This window comes from Nannobrachium achirus (assembly GCF_963921795.1).
Source record: "Nannobrachium achirus genome assembly, chromosome: 8".
In the NCBI taxonomy this organism is placed as follows: domain Eukaryota; kingdom Metazoa; phylum Chordata; class Actinopteri; order Myctophiformes; family Myctophidae; genus Nannobrachium; species Nannobrachium achirus.
Genome location: NC_137817.1, coordinates 31,606,320 through 31,623,372, shown reverse-complemented (window position 1 = coordinate 31,623,372; position 17,053 = coordinate 31,606,320). Strand labels below are relative to the sequence as shown.

General features: G+C 41.3%; 2 protein-coding genes across 2 annotated transcripts; both read right to left on the bottom strand.

Annotated features, from left to right (window-relative positions):
• Window positions 1–943: 943 nt before the first annotated feature.
• On the bottom strand, window positions 944–5,310 carry pih1d2 (PIH1 domain containing 2; the record flags this gene model as incomplete). The annotated part of the gene is made up of 5 exons (XM_080731830.1): window positions 5,118–5,310; window positions 4,423–4,546; window positions 3,042–3,293; window positions 2,122–2,414; window positions 944–1,075 (listed from the first exon to the last, which is right to left on the bottom strand). Exons 1-5 carry the CDS (start codon window positions 5,301–5,303, stop codon window positions 944–946), a joined length of 987 nt encoding a protein of 328 aa, XP_080587956.1. The 5' UTR covers window positions 5,304–5,310.
• A 743-nt stretch (window positions 5,311–6,053) lies between these two features.
• On the bottom strand, window positions 6,054–12,972 carry LOC308290052 (transmembrane protease serine 5-like; the record flags this gene model as incomplete). The annotated part of the gene is given in 13 exon segments (XM_080731828.1): window positions 6,054–6,245; window positions 6,936–7,078; window positions 7,256–7,354; window positions 7,541–7,725; window positions 8,337–8,499; window positions 8,674–8,717; window positions 8,814–8,927; window positions 10,008–10,149; window positions 10,916–11,029; window positions 11,186–11,266; window positions 11,592–11,598; window positions 11,604–11,735; window positions 12,835–12,972. Coding segments are annotated over 13 exon segments (1,554 nt in total).
• Window positions 12,973–17,053: the final 4,081 nt, after the last annotated feature.

Here is a 17,053-nt window from a genome sequence, read left to right as displayed (position 1 = left end):
TTTTCTTTTCCAAAGTTAAATGTTTACTATGAACAAAATGACTTGACATTTTGGTACTTTATCAGAGGGGACACATTAGTCACTTTTTTGCAGCTTATAGGCGTGGAGTGAAGTGCTCGATAACGGCACAAGACAGTGTTATGGGAGAGCTTGCAATAAGTGGTGCTAAGTGTGAGAAAAGTGCTGAACAAGAGCAGTCAGTAGGTGACAGTTCCTGGTAACACTATCAGCCATGCATGCACCTTTAAGCTGTAATAAGTACTTAGTTACACTGTAAAATCCTGCGTTCATTTATCTCTGAGAATGTACAAATGGACCCAGTGTTAAATTAAGATTCAGGATTTTACTGTGGCGGATGTGGAGGACCTCAAAATGAAGCGTTACTGACATGTATTCACTCGAGTTGTAGATTGCCAAACATTGATAATGTTGTTCTGCATCAATTTTGACATTTTAATAAACATGAAATATTGCACGCTTATTGATTCTGTTTATAGTTCTTCAACAATTCAATAATGTGAATGAACACCATCTCGGTTTTAAGCAACCCCGCCACCACCCCACTCCCACATATTCATTAAGAAACGCACGCATTTCACCGTAGTCAATTAATGTTCACTGTTAAGAGCTAAATGCACTACATCTGTTTAGCCCAACCCACACACAACACCAAGGAGCGGTACAATTGTTGGGGTAAAGCAGCATTTTATTAATAAGCAGTTTACTGCCTGTTAACTAAAGTTCAGAGGTCAGCTATGTGTTGACACATCGCTCGAAAAGCATTTTCCAAAGCTTTACAGTAAATCACATTTCATGGTCCATTCACTTAATTGTACTCATAGCTTCATCCCAGTAGGAGGACTAATCACTTGCTCGTTGTGTTGCTCCACTTAGGCAGACAGTTTAAATCAGAGCGGTATGTCCCTCGGATCGTTTGAGGATTTCACTGAACATCCACGGTCAAAGTTAGCCTACGTTTCTTTTTGTGGAAGGTGGCAGAAGCAGTCTCTTCGTTTACTTTTTCTGGGAGCTCCACAAGGAGACACTGCAGACCCACTTCCAACAGTACGTCATCCTACAAACAAAATAGAGTAAGTATACAAATTGGACTCCAATGAGACAAACTATGTGTGTGTGTGTGTGTGTGTGTGTGTGTGTGTGTGTGTGTGTGTGTGTGTGTGTGTGTGTGTGCTCATACGTCATTTTTCCAGAAAAAGCAGATTTATAAGCTTATCGCATTGTGACATGTTCTGACCTTGTAGATCTACTATTTTTGAATAGCTGAAGTATAAGAAATGGGGTTTGTATCAATAATGAAAATGTGCAAAGTAACTTGTAATTAAAGTGGAGTAAATACAACATTTGCCTCTGAGATGTAGTAGAGCAAAAGAACAAATGTACTTTCCACCCCTAAAGAAAAAGAAAGACACCATTGAGGGAAGGATGTAATCGTCATTGTCGGGCAGAAACCTTGTATCTCCAAGTTTCAAATGTATGAGGTTTATTATTGGTAAAGTAAAGCACTGCTTCATCATACAAGACTGTCGCACAAAAGTAGTGAAAATAGAAGATCTGCAAGCACACAATGCCTTGCGATGCGAGGCGTTGTGTGCTTATAGATCTGCTATTTTCACTATTTTAAAATAGTTTTTAAAGTAATAACAAAAAATCACACCCGTGTGAACTGAGCGGTGGTCGTGGAGGCTGCGCAATAATTTAATTGAATTCAATTGAATTGAATTTTTGAATTGAATTGAGTGAGTGAGTGAGTGAATGAGTGAGAGAGCCACACTTGCTCACCAATAGAGAGAGTGTGTGTGTGTGTGTGTGTGTGTGTGGGTGTGTGTGTGTGTGTGTGTGTGTGTGTGTGTGTGTGTGTGCGCCTGGCCTGGCCTGGCCTGAACGTTTGTGTGTGAGTGTGCCTGGCCTATCCTGAACAACAGCGCCCCTCCCTTAACATGTGTGGTCATAAAAGGTCCTGCAGGCTACATACAGACACGCATACAGACAGACATACCCACACACACCGCCACGTATAGGAGCGTTGTGACCACCGCTCAAAAAGAGAAGGTTTTGGACATACAAGGTTTCCACCTGACAAGAACGTAATGAATTGCTTACCTGGGAGATGGTGAGGTGACATTCTGACATGGAGCAAACATTTGGCAGCTCTACCATTAGCTCCACTATGCGGCGGCAGCCTTCAGAGTCAGTCTTCACTCGGAGCTGGTGCTCTAGCTCTAATGGGGGCTGTTCTGTGATGGAGCAGCTGGAGATCACTTCAATCAAAGTCTTCGTTTGGTCGTCCACATGTGCAGGCCCAGCAATGAGCTCAGCTGCCAGGCTGGACTCCTCCCGTCCCTCCTCACGCAGAGATGAGATCTGTTGAAGGAGGGAAGCAGGCGTCTGTGTGGCTGCAGAAACATCACAAAAAGGATCTTTGAAGAGGACCACAGACAGACCTTCTGGATGAATCTTGTAACACATTATGGATTTTAAAGCTGCAATCCTGAACTTATTTTAAGGAATGAAAGGTTCCATTGAAAAATGTTGAGCTGCAGTGACTCATATGATTGGCCAATGGATACATTATCTTACTTGGCTATTGTTCACAATTGCATTTAAAGGTAGGTGATTTAATTTCATTCAAATATTAATAAAATGGGGACGGGCCTTACGCACACCAAGGCCCGCCCCCACTCGATCATGATTAGAGGAAGGCCCCCCACTCTATCCTGATTGGAGGAAGGCTGTCACCTACAGGGAAAACTGAAACTGCTTTTTTCTCCTCACAGGGTATAGGGCGGAAGTCCTTATATGGACCAAACACTATAATAACAAGTACTATCAGAACATAGACCCATTTTGTTATTATTTGAATGAAATTAAATCACTTTCCCTACCTTTAATAAGAAAAAAAGGCCATAAGCATTATAAATTACAGTGTGGATGCCCTGTGAAACGGGGAGGGCTAAAACAACTGACAAAGACCTTGTCAAGGGTATAACATCATCAAGCTGTGACGGGTCTAGCTACCATACCTGTGTCAGGTTGTGTGCTTCGGGGGGCAGAGGACCATTTTGACGGCTGCCAAACCCCAAGGCGACGGCGCACATCTTCCAAGCTCCCCTTGAGGCTGCTGCCGGTGACTGTGTACCGTTGAGATAACTTCAGCCCGTGCTGCTTCTGGGCAAAGCTCAGTGCCAGCGTGTATACCTTGTCCATTGCTCTGTGTTCCTGACACTGGTCCAAAACTGCCGGGTTTAATGCCACGTCCAACACGCTGTAACAATCTATGCAGACATAAAAATGCATGAGCAACATTTCGGTGTGCCGCTGAGATGATGTGACCCTGACGCAATGTGGGCAACAGCACCTCTGCTGCCTGCAGGAGAATTCAATTTGAGTTTGATGGAACACAAGCGTTGTATTTCACCCCTTTGCGGTGATGGACAGTAATGAAGAACATTTACTTTAGTATTTGTATTTTTGGATACTTATTACTCCACTATATTCACTATCTTACAAGACAAATATTGTACTTTTGACTCCAATACATTTCTAGGACGGGAAAAGGTACTACAGTTCACCCCAAAAATTACTTCTTCTATCGATTACTCACCTGACGGAGACTTGAATTCATGGATATTTTTTAGTTTTTGTCGCATTCCTAAGCCAATGATTTGATGACCAGCAGTGGTTCCCTATGGAGACACAAAGAGCCTTTGTTCCCTATGGAGACACAAAGAGTCTCCTCAAATTATTGGCTTAGGAATGTGACAAAAACAAAGACATCCATGAATTCAAGTCTGTATGGGATGAGTAATCGATAGGGAAAAAAAACGTTTTGTGGGTGAACTATCCCTTTAAGCCCTATTTCAAATACTGAAGGTTGAAGTACTTTGTATCAGTGGCGTCAGTTCAGAAAAAGCTAAGGTATGGCAACATGACTGGTGTCTTTGTTGCCATACCTTAGCAACAGGCATGATACATTTATTTTAAGTAGTACGTTTTATTTTTTCCCCCCATTTCTACGGTTTCTTGGGCTGGATATGGCATCCTGGAACGGTTGTTCAAATTCAGCTAAACTTGGCATGTTAGTAAACGTGCCACAATTAACAATAATGCATTGCACCTGTGCAGCTGACCTGCAGAACCTGGGAATATACCATTTTGTCAAGATAGGGGGAATACAAGTGTGGAGAATCTAATTATAATACCTTGTTAAAGTGAACATTTTGTTACATTTTGCATTTGTAGTTATTTTACTGTAATTTAACAACATAATAACCAGCACAGATAGACAAAGAGACATTTATGGATTTATATTTAAAAGTAACTTTTATTTTCTTCCCTGGACCCAGGGTATGGCAGCTGCATACCCCTGCCATACCCAATTAACGCCCCTGCTTTGTATTTTACCTTTGCCTTCTGTGATTCTTTCCAGTTTTCCTCCACACATAGGCGTAGGTTTGCTGGGGTCCTGGGGTGCAGGAACACGTCTCCAGGCACACACATTGATGTGCAGTAACCTTTGCTTGGGTTCCTGCATGTTACAGGCACATGTATTTGTCTGTCAAACTCTCACCATTGGGTAATCATGCACTGCATGTGCATGCTGGACTGATACACACTGAGGATATGATTGACATAAAGGTCAGTGTTGTAATTTTGTGCACAATCAATGGCGTGGGAATGGGGAGTTGTGGTAGGTGTGTCACCGTGTGTGTGTGTGTGTGTGTGTGTGTGTGTGTGTGTGTGTGTGTGTGTGTGTGTGTGTGTGCGACTGTGCGTGCGTGCGTGCGTGCGTGAGTGCTGTGCGTGCGTGCGTGCTTGCGTGTGTGTGTGTGTGTGTGTGTGTGTGTGTGTGTGTGTGTGTGTGTGTGAGAGAGAGAGAGAGAGTGTATGTGAGAGAGAGAGAGAGAGAGAGAGAGAGAGAGAGAGATACTACTCAAGTGCTGTAGGTCACATATAAGTACTATTTTGAGGTAGACTACTTTTTACTTACTGTATTTACATTTTTTCAATAATTCTACTCCACAAATAGTGTAGGCTACTACTTCTACTTGTTACTCCAATTAACATTGAGGAAACGTATACTGTACCAAGTTACCAACCGTGATTATTTCTGTGTGCAGACATGAATGAAGTTCAGGCTGGGACATGGATTCGGCTCCTTTCTTCATCTGTTGTTCAATAAACCTCTGGTAAGCATTTTGGTCAGTTTGTGAAAGATCGTCCAACATGGACCAAAACTGGTTGACTTGCTGTAAAATATCCTCTGAACTTCCAATGGACGACATTCTTCACGCAGCACACAAAAACAAACTTAAATGGAAAAACGTTGAGTTATCTATGGACCTTTGTCATCAGTAGAACAGCTAACAATTCCACAGAAGCAAGAAAATGTCAAAACAGCGTCTCGGGAAAAGGTGTTCTGGTTCTGCTGAAAGAAATACACTTTCGTTGCAAGTTGCAACTGTTGTTGCTCTGTTACTATAGAAACCAAATTGAAAGATCGCATACGCCACCTAGCGGCCAGAAGGCATACTGAGCTATTTTAAGGAAATCCGACAAAGGCTGTGTTTTTAGATGTATAATTTATTCACAAATATAACGTAGACATTTTAAAAATCGCTCAAGCCTGTGTGGTACATTATTACAACATACATGTATAGTTTAAAAAAACAACCATGAATCAGCAGCATCCTTTTCTGTTTCACACATTTTCACCATCACCCTCAATAATTCTGCAGAGAGAGAGAGAGAGAGAGAGAGAAAGAGAGAGAGAGAGAGAGAGAGAGAGAGAGAGAGAGAGAGAGAGAGAGAGAGAGAGAGAGAGAAAACATAATTATTGTCATCAATATAACATAACTTGTTATGTTAACAACATTATTATGGAATTTAAAACTGTATATGCAAGGAGCTCATTTGATTAAATGTTGTTGCATCACTACACTCTCCTTTAAAGTCTTCATGTTTCAGATTGAGTTGTATCAAGACCCACTCATGGGACCATGTTTGTTCCAGTAATCTATAAACAACAACGCAGATCAAGGACTCAGAGACACACCTCCAGCGGTTACACTAACCTCTATCATATCATAGATCCAGCCCAGGAATTCAGCGACTTTGGTGTAAACTCCAGGATGATTGGGCTCAGCGCATCCTGTCCCCCAACTGACGACACCCAGCAGCCTCCATACGTTGTCATCCTGGCACACCAGGGGCCCCCCGCTGTCCCCCTGCAGTGGGAGAAACGGAGAGTACTACTGTCTTTCACAGGTGGATTTCTACATGGCTGGTAAATATTAAATATGCAAAGTTTCACAAAGAAAAAATCCCAGGTGGATCTTGAGATCCAAGATCTCGAGATCGGAGATCCACATGGGAATTTTGGATCTCAGACTTCATGTGCCAGTCTGTGACTGATGTAGCTATGATACATGGCATGACAACGTATGTATGAAAAGGTTTCATTGCAGCCCGATCTGAGCCCCTCAGATCAGGCGGCAGTGGCTCAGGAAGTAGAGCAGCTGCTTGGGAAAAGGAAGGTCGGTTTGATCCCTGCATGGCTCCCCCCTGTGTTGCTGTCGAAGTGTCCTTGAGCAAGACACTGGTCCTGATGAGCAGGTCGGTGCCTTGCATGGTTTCCTCTGCTCTGAATGTGTGGGTGGATGTATAGCACATGTGGGTGGATGTAATGCACATTATGTATGGAGGTACTTTGTTGGCCTGCTGGCAGTCTGTGCAAGAAATGTGGTTCAGCAGTTTGCAAGATTAGCTCTGGACACGCGCACGCACAGACACACACACACACACACACACACACACACGTACACACACACACACACACACACACACACACACACACACACACACACACACACACACACACACACACACGCGTGAATGTTTCATTCACCTGAACTAACCTGGCATGCGTCTACTTTGCCCTCGGTGTACCCGGCACAAAGCATACGCGGGGTGATCTCACCGTTGTACATGCAGGAGCTGTTGCACTTCTTTGTGCTTATTAGCGGAACAGGTGCCTCTTTGAGAGTGTCAGGGATGTGGACTGAAACAACACATAATGTAATGAATTATGGAGCCAAATATGAATCCCCACGGGGGACATTGGGTTCATAAGAGTCTTACACCATGCTGTGTTAATGTTGGATGTGTAGATGGTGGTGTGTTTGGGTGTACGGTAAACTTATCTCTCTCTCTCTACAACAGTGCATGGTTGCCATACCATCATCAGGTTGTGTGTAGCCCCATCCAGAGATCCAACATTGTGTTCCTCCCGGAAGATCATAGTCATATTGAGGAAGACACACAGGTCTAATGGTATCTAGAGAGAGGAAAACATGAGTCTAATGATCAGAAATCAAAGGTTGCAACTTTGTAGATTGTTCCTGGAATTCTAGATCATATTGGGGAAATGATCACTACTAGTCTAATTTGTCGAGTGCATCTATCTGCATGGGAGCGCTACAACTTCACACTATAGCTGCCATTATGAAGCCCGTGCAATGACCTGAGAAATTTAGTGGGGTCCGCAGCTTCATTAGGGCGATGTCACTGTCATGGCTCCGGTGGTTGTAGTTCTTGTTGTAGATAATCTTCTCCACTGCATAACCAGTGTACTGAGACATTTTGGCAGAGCTGCGTGTCACAATACCGGCATAGACCACCCAACTGGATACCTGAGGTAATCTGTAGCTGACATTTGAGAAGCAAGCAAAAAGGGGGTAAGTATCAATGCCAATAATCTAGTTGGTATTTGTGTGGTTATTCTCTCTCTCTCTCTCTCTCTCTCTCTCTCTCTCTCTCTCTCTCTCTCTCTCTCTCTCTCTCTCTCTCTCTCTCTCTCTCTCTCTGTTAGAGTGGCAGGGGCTGAAACTTCTAAAAGGACACTTTTGGTGAAAATACCGAAAATAGCAGACCTCCAAGCTCACAGCGCGTTGCGCTGCGACACGTTTTGAGCTTGGAGGTCAGCTATTTTCGGTGCTTAATACCACACTGAACTAAGCATGGATTTCTACATAGAGAGGGCAATTCTTATTCTTTCAACATAAGATGCTGCATTCAAGTTCAGGAGAGTTTGGACGAGGCAATTCTCTTGATGCCTTCAGGTATGGCATGGAAAGGGGGGCATTTGTATTTCTTTCACCATAGTAAAAACTGCATTCATGGACTGGAGAGGGCACTTTTTTACAGACGGATAAAAGGGCAGGGGCTCAAGCCCGCTTTGATGTCTATGTGCGCACGTGCCTGCTCTCATGGTGTGTAAACTTTGATCTTTAATTCTGTTGAGGTAGGCAGGGTCTTACTTGTGCACACAATGGGCCGCTGTGATCACCCATTGGCTGGTGATGATGGAGCCTCCACAGGTGTGGCGGTTGCTGTAGTAGAGGCTAACTTGCCAGGGCCACCTTCCCAATGTGGCTTCTACACCTCCGATTATTCTGGGCAACTTCGCTCGTGTTCCACACTCTGAACATAAAAGAGAATTAATTATGTCTAATCGCTGCACAGCTTACAGGGTAATTTACTATATAACTGCCACTAATATGATGCATCCTCCTGGAAATCACACAGGGGACTGAAGCTTAGCTTCGTCCTAGCTCACTATAATCCCAAACAAAATGCTGTGTTAGGTTTACTTACCAAAACATTTCAAAGCTATAACCTTCCCTGTGATGCAGCTCCCCCTAAATGAAAAGAAATAAGTTACCGGAGCTAACAACCGATAAATAATGTGTTGTCATCGGTAATGGGTTTCATGCCCCCAGGACAAATTGCCTTACCTGAATTGCCATATATTTTCCAGATTGCTCTTGTGTTCTGAGGTAATTTGTATAAAACCATCTGTATAGTTTGGCCCAATATCAGTTAAATTCACTCCTTTGTGCTTGGTCAGTCTGAAAAAGAGAAGACATTTTCTTCTAAGGCAAACAAAAGGCCTGTGAGGCGTGAAGACAGCTTTATAAACATATCAACATTCCATAAACAAGCCACTCTCATTTAACTTTTCTAAATGAAGCTTTGGATGAATTGTGTAGGTCAGTGGTTCTCAACCTTTTCAGGCCGCGACCCCCAAAATAATCATATTTGAACTGGGGACCCCCCCACCCTGACGAGCACTTGGAATTGTAGGAGTTGGCATTATATTTAGTTTGACTTGGATCTATAACGCGAGGTGTTGTGAGCATAGATATGCTATTTTCACAATTTCTGCCTCTAATATTTGACAATTTGACCAATGTTTGAACAGAGGTACTAAAACGGTCTTTAAAGTCCTTAAATTGTCAATTTAGAAATGTGCAGATATACGGTACGTTGGTCTGTTTACTGTTGAGTGAGAAAACAATGTTGACATTTAGCTAAACATCTGGAGACCCCCCGCAAATAATTTGGGGAACCCTTGGGGTAGGGCTGTCACAATTATTACATAATCGTCTAATCGTGATTATTTGACATAATCGTGATTATTTGACATAATCGTCATAATCGTTTCCATGTTGAAAAATGTTCATATATTTTTAAGAAAGTCAAAAATAGTGGAAATAGCAGATCTACAAGCTCACAACGCGTCGCATCGCGACGCGTTGTGAGCTTGTAGATCGGCTATTTCCACTATCAATGTTCTAGTATAAAGTTGTCAAATATGTCAGTAATTTAATTGTATATTTAAGGTTATGTGTCATATCTACCATGTGCAACTTCAAAGCCTACAAGCCAAACAGAAATGTAATTGTCAACGACAAAAACACAATTAAATCGTTAATCGCAATTATTTGAGAGAAAATTAATCGTCATGTAAAATGTCATAATCGTGACAGCCCTACCCTGGGGGTCCCGACCCACAGGTTGAGAACCACTGGTGTTAGCGAATGGATGAATTGTGTAAGTTAGCGAATGGGTGCCAGCTCCCAGTCAGTTTTGACGTGTTGATGGCTATGGGGAAGTGGTGTGTGATCCTGTCAGCGGAATAGACCAACCTCAGATAGCCCAGCTGGCGGCACACTAATGTTCCCAGGGAAGAGTTCCATCTTTCATAGCACACAGGCAGCCAGGTGGGCACTTTCTCCAGCTGGATCTCCAAGAGGGAGTTCTCTGAACTGATTCTGTAAAACACTGAACCTGATTGATTGTAAATCCCTCCAGAGACAAGACCATTCACCACTAATGAACTAGCCTCTTGTTTACGTGGGAAGTGTAAAGTCGAGAGAAACACTGATTATACTAATGTAGTCAATACAAACAGATCATTATGTGCAATGTTTCCGTGTCAGTCAAAAGATATTTCTCCAAAGTGACCGAATGGTTATTTCATGAATAATACAATTTGCATTGTTAAATTTAACGACTTGAACCCTATCCTATCCCTATTCTGGGGGGAACGTTAGCAGATAAGCTACAAGTTCACATGATGCATTGCAAACTTGTAAATCTGCTATTTTTGCCAAGGAAGGAAAAAGAGCCAACCAAGTACAGAGCGGACAACGGTTAACTCAGTAGTTTACTAAGTAAGCTATAGAGCAGTGGTTCTCAAACTGTTTTGTGTCAAGGACCCCCAAATTGATTGCCCACGGACCCCTATCTGAAAAGGTTTTGTGCCAGAAAAATCTAAAATATTCACATTTTTACAAGATTGGTGAAAATACAAGATTGTTCCAGATTTCTTGCTATGTTAACTAATTCAGCCCCCTGGAACCCCCCCCAAGGACCCCTGTGGGTCCCGGGGACCCCACTTTGAGATCCAATGCTATAGAGGGTTTAAGTGGTTAAAACCCCTTCAGATGTGAACCATACAATCACCAGGTTAAATAGTTCATAAAATAATTTTCCACGTTTGGTCTTGTATATAACGATAAAACACATGCCTAAAAGATGAGCTAACACAGACCTTTCCTGGGATCAGTGACAGAGATGTCCTCAGTTACATTGCAGAAGGCTGTCTCCTTGGTGTCCCCTAGCCCTGCTGGGCTCTGGGAAGGGTAAGGTCGCAGCAGAAGTTTAACTAAATGTTGGAATGGATCAGAAAGTTAGTCAGCCACCCAGACAGACAGAAGGACATATTGCTCAAGTCTCAAGTACGTTAAAGTAGAGAAATCAACTTGTTTCTTTCCACCTCTGATTCCCAATTGTTGATTTGTCCTTCAGCAGAATACCTTACCTAGAAACCAGACCCCCACAGCTAAACCTCCCAGGAGACCAACTGCACACACTGCTGCCAGGACTCTCACCAGCCTATGAACTGATAGCACAGAAATAAATTAACGCTATCTGAGCCCAGATCTGAGTTGGGTAGAATGGTAAATGTCAGCTGAAACACACATATCTAACTATAAGCAGTATGAACGTTACGTATGAATGGATTAAATCCAAGGCGTTGGAACAAAACAAAGTGGCAAAGATCAGTGCAATCCAATACTCTGGCAAATCTGTGTGCATGAGAGGACTGTCACACTTCATTTAGCCTTGGAAAAACAGTTGTATTAGCAAGCTATCATTATAGATAGTAGATTGGAATTACTGTGATTGTCTGCACTTTAATATCCATTTTCAATGCTGGGGCTTACATGTTTCCTAGAGTGAATCCCTTTTAGCCAAGTATGACAGCCATGGACTCCCCGGCCTTCCCCTCCTGTAGTCTTCTCTGTGTGAAACTGGTGACTGACAGCTACAGGGTTCTCGATCACTGATAATATGTCTCCATCAGGACTCTGCAATGAGTTGTGGTGGGAATATCATATCTTGCTTTGTCATCGTTCCAAATGAGTTAGGTTCTTTCTTAGTTAAGTTCCGTTAGGGTTTGCCCACTTGCAACAAGTCTTTTTTTCCACCACCTTTTCCTCAAGCAAACACGTCAGGCACAATTAAATTGAATTTGGAGCAGGCTACTTGAAAGTGAGATACATCACAACATTACAGTAGCCTAAAGGAGACAGAATGTGAATGAATGAATAAATGATTTTTTTATTTATGTGTCTTGTCAAAAAGACCCATCCCTTACGGGATTATAAGACACCAGACATAAATAAACAATATCACATTCCATTATTGGAAACTGCACACAGTGCACAACAATAATATAAAGAAAAGAAAAGAAAGAAATGTGTGTTTGTGTAATTTATAAACATACGCCATATCTTGCTATGTGATATAAAGTATAATCCTAAATAACCTGTATGTTGTATGTATTTCCATAATAGTATACTTTGCAGAAATGATTTGTATCTCTTTGCAGTTGTTACCATTAGTAATTGCAATGTACAGTAATTATAATAAATATGTGTTTGCCATGCAGACTTTTGCAGTTACAAAGTCTCTAAATGCAATCTAGTGCTTCTTAGTTGCTAATATTACACTATAATTACAGCAGTTTGTTACACAGCAATGGTGATTACTCATTCAAACCAACTATACAGAATCATAAAATGTACATCATAGGAACAAAGTGTTTAAAAATGTATGCAGCTGCAGCAGCACAGGTGCCTTCTGCTAAAATGAACTTGCTCGTTGCAGTTCAGAACCTTGTGTGAAAACAACATCTGTTAGCTGAGGGTGCCATGACAGGTAAAAGTGGAACAAATATTGTCATCTGCACAGCGATACTTAATACATTACGAAAGCAATAGCAATAGATGTTGTGTTCATGTGCTGGAGAGAAATTGTGCTCCGATGTCTTACCATGATTTCCTCGCGTACAGCCCAAAAGAAACTGTGTCTCTTTAGTTTTCATCTGTAGGCCTGTGTTAGAGGTAGGTCTGGTCCGCTCACAGCTGATGGACCGTTTGCCATTTAACAGAATGCAACTCTGACTTTCCCCGCACAAAGAGACAATGAGGTCAGCAGTGGTGCAGAGAATGAGGCTGTTGTTTGTCCAAGGGGGGCTCGGGGGCCTATGGAGGCACACTGAACCAGGTCTTTGTAGGGGGGGCAGGGGTGTGGGGGGTGCATCTCCAGAGATATCTTCAACCTGGCTATTCATACGACAGCAGGTTGCTAGGGCAGGGGCGTCACAAGGGGGGAGAGGGTAAGTGGGACTGGGTTATTAGGGCCCAAGGTGAAGGGGCCTGGAATTATTTTATACTTTAGCTATTGAAAAATAGCAGATCTACAAGCTCACAGCGTGGCACCGAGTGCCGCGCTGCAAGCTTGTAGATCTGCTATTTTAGAAAAGTCGTGAAAATGTGTGCAAATCTTTGAATATATGTATTTTTTTAAGCGAACATTTGTAACTCAAATTTTGCTCCTGGGGGTTCCCTGGAACTAAATATTTTGAGATGGGGTTCCGTGGCTAAATGCATATCATTTTGGGGGTTCACATGAAAAAGTTTGAGCACCACCGACATAGACGGGTTTCTTGTTTACAAACATTGAGACTAAATGCACAGGTGATTGTATCATGTAATGCAATTCCGTCCAATCCCCAAACTTGTTGTTTTGGGGGAGCGCTGGTTTCATTCTATACTCTATGGTTTCATTGGCTAATTTTGGTACCGACCCTCAGTGTGACGTGGACCAGAAACCCGTCTAAAACATAGGTTTTTTCAAAAAACCTTAGAAGGATTTGAAAGACTTTCAAGATAAAAAAAAAATAGCAGATCTACAAGCTCGCAGCGCGGCACTGTGAGCTTGTATAACTGCTATTTTTCAATAATTAAAGTACCCAGGGCCCAGAATTTGGTGCAACACCCCTGTGCTAGGGAACACCTTTTAGCTGTGCCAAAAGATTTTAGCTGTGCCCAAAAGAGCATCCATTTCACCAAAGAACTTATTAGCTGACAATTTGTAGGTTCTCAGCAAAGGTCATAATTGCAGATTGTTGAAAAGTCTCATGTCAATCCAGTCATTTGGAATCCAAAGGAATCGTCTCTCAGCAAGGCACTCTAGAAGAAGATTAAGTCTGTAGTCTCTGTACTGTCTATCTGATGACAAATGAGTCTTTTTTTCCTCCCCTCTTTCCTACACTAAAGTAATGTTCTTGATGATAATTCCTATTTTCAAATTAGCGTTCACAAATGTAGTGCCCACAGCCAAGAAAACAAGTTTAAATGAAGAAAGAAATACATTATTGCTTAGATAAAACGTTTATATAGAACACAGTTTGATTTCACAGCGATAAATGATGGCCCAGGCCTTCTTTAAAAAAAAGTTCCTAACTACTGTGCAAAATGTATATTATGTACATAATATTCTTAGCCTCGGGATCCAATAATATTTTTAAATACTCTCCGCTAGAGTTTGAGTTAGCTATGCATAGCTTACATATCTCCGATAATTTGTGGTATGGGATTAGGCAGAGACCAGGTGAAGAGGATAACTGCCAGTGTGGGAACATTCCTTCTTGTCTTGACTGTCACTGGTGCATCCCAGAAATGAACACATCTGGTTGGCTCATGTACTCACTGTCATATGGAATGATCTTTCTGGAAGATAAATGCAGTGTAATGATCACAGAAACAGTGACGTAAATTGTCTGTGACAGAAAAACATCCTTGGTTGAAATTCAGACCATGGAGTCATGAGGTTAATGATGATGGATGATAAAGTGATCTACTGCAGAGGAAAATAGAACAGAATTAGTGTCTTTTCACTTCTGATAGACGTCAAGAGTTTAGTAGTACGTTGTGGATTGGAAAGACAGTTAATATAGCATGATCGTTATTTATTTCCTTGGATGATGGAGTATATGCCTTTATTTGTATGACATGGTAAAGTATCATGACTATTTTTAATTCTTTGTTTGGACTTTCTGACTCTACTTGCATAACATATTGTTTGCCATTTTCTTTTTTTGTCATTTCATATTTTAATTAAGCAAAATAATTTTTTAATTGATCACTCTAAATAAATTAGAAAAACTGAGTGACAGCCTCAACAAGAATAGTTGCCTAATATCAAGGGGACCAATGTTGGTCTGTATCATGCCTGGTTAGATGTCTCCCTCTTCTGGTCAAAGAGTGTTGTTTTTGGATTTATTTGTTTTGGTTTTGAGGTACAGTATGATCATTAATCATAGTCATTTTGTGGAAGTAATATTTTGAAATGTCCAATTTGTTACGTGACAACACAATGAAAATATTGAAGGAAGATTATAGGTTCAAATTTAAAAAAAGATCTAAAACAGTAATATTGTGTTTCCTTTATTTGTAAACATACTGGTCACCTGACAGGCAAGACACTGAAATGAATCTTTCCTGTCTCTTAATGCAGTGTTTCTGGATATGGTGTGTATAGGCCTTATCAGATGTCCTTTGAATGGGTCTACAGACTAACCTCCCCTCTTGTTTCCTGTATGATTTTAAGTGCTGTCTAAATACTCATATTCACCATGTAGGAGGTCTGTTGTAGCTACATGAAAAGAAAAAACAATAAACCTATGTAACATGGTCAGTAACATGGTGAGTATCATGAACCGATGACATACATAGTTATACACGTTATCTAAAATATAAATTATTTTGGTTTACAAGGTAGCTTTTTACTGCAGAAACAAACAGATACTTCACTATCTCAAAATAATGTAACGTGACCAAAATATATATTGCCAGCAACATTGACTTGTTTTCCACCTCACATTTATCTTTTGACCAAGTCTATACATGTATATTTAAGCAAAAACATAATTTCCAAATCCTCTTTACTTCACCAATGAATCTCCCATTGCTTGTACTACAGTAAACTCGACAATACAACAAACATCATATCCCGTACTATACACATGAATATTTGGCCACATTGCAAGGGACTAATTCTGATTCCCTTAAGGGGACTGCATTCATCTATGACATAAACAACCAATGGTCTGAGGCTTGATTGTGGGTCAGCTCTGTGGTGTGGTGAGATTTGATCAGCCTTGCTTTAATCTCAGTCATTAGCATATCGTCGCTGTCTGGCAGAAACCAGCTAACTCCATTTTTTCAGGTTTTTGATTATTATAGTTTTTTTTCTTGATATCCTAATAAACTCAACTTTAGTTTCCTTTCTTTGTTTACTAAAGGGCTGCAGAGAACAAACGGAACAAACTATCAGTAAAAATGTCAGTATGAATGAATGAATGAATGAATGATTTTTATTTTCTTGTCTGGCTGCCTTTCGCAGCACACATAAAGTAAACAAAATAAAGTAATACTGCATACTCTATACTTCTGATCAAAAGTACATCAATAGTTATAGTCCTATATTCTGAACGAGAGTGGAGGGAGAGGAGAGAGAGAGAGAGAGAGACGAGAGAGAGAGAGAGAGATGAGAGAGAGAAGAGAGGCACAAAGACTGAATGAACAAGAAACAGGACAAGAAACAGACTTGAGTGATAGGTTGGTATGATCAATCACAGTAGGTTGCATGTCTTCTTCTATTCCAGGCTTTATGTATGAAATTGGAGATTGCGAATGTATGGTTATCAAATAAATATTTAACTAAATCACTGTCCAGGGACATACCTACATGTACCGGTACTTTATCAAAGAGTGTTTTTCTTAAGTCATGATAAAAAGGGCAGTAGCCTACAATAAAAAGTGGGTTTCATCCTCCACTTCACCAAGTTCACAATATCCACAAAGTCTTTGGTCTATTTCTATTCCTGTATATCAGGAACAGAAATAGACCAGTATCATGTATTGTAAGTTGTTATGTTATTTTTGTTACTCGACAAATCACTTCCCAGGTCTCTACATCTACTTTGTCTTAAAAAGTGGTCCTTTCATTGTTGCCATAAACCCTTATTGCCAGTAGTGTGTGTGTGTGTGTGTGTGTGTGTGTGTGTGTGTGTGTGTGTGTGTGTGTGTGTGTGTGTGTGTGTTGTGTGTGTGTGTGTGTGTGTGTGTGTGTGTGTGTGTGTGTGTGTGTGTGTGTGTGTGTGTGAGTGCGTGTGTGTGTGTGTGTGTGTGCTGCGCGTGCGTGTGTGCGCGCATGCGTGCGTGTGTAGATTTCCAATGTATTATCCGCCTGAAGTTATTTTGAAAGATGAAATGAAAGCTTGAAACCTGCCAAGTAGGAGGTTCATACAAGGACAGCAGAATATAATACATATTGT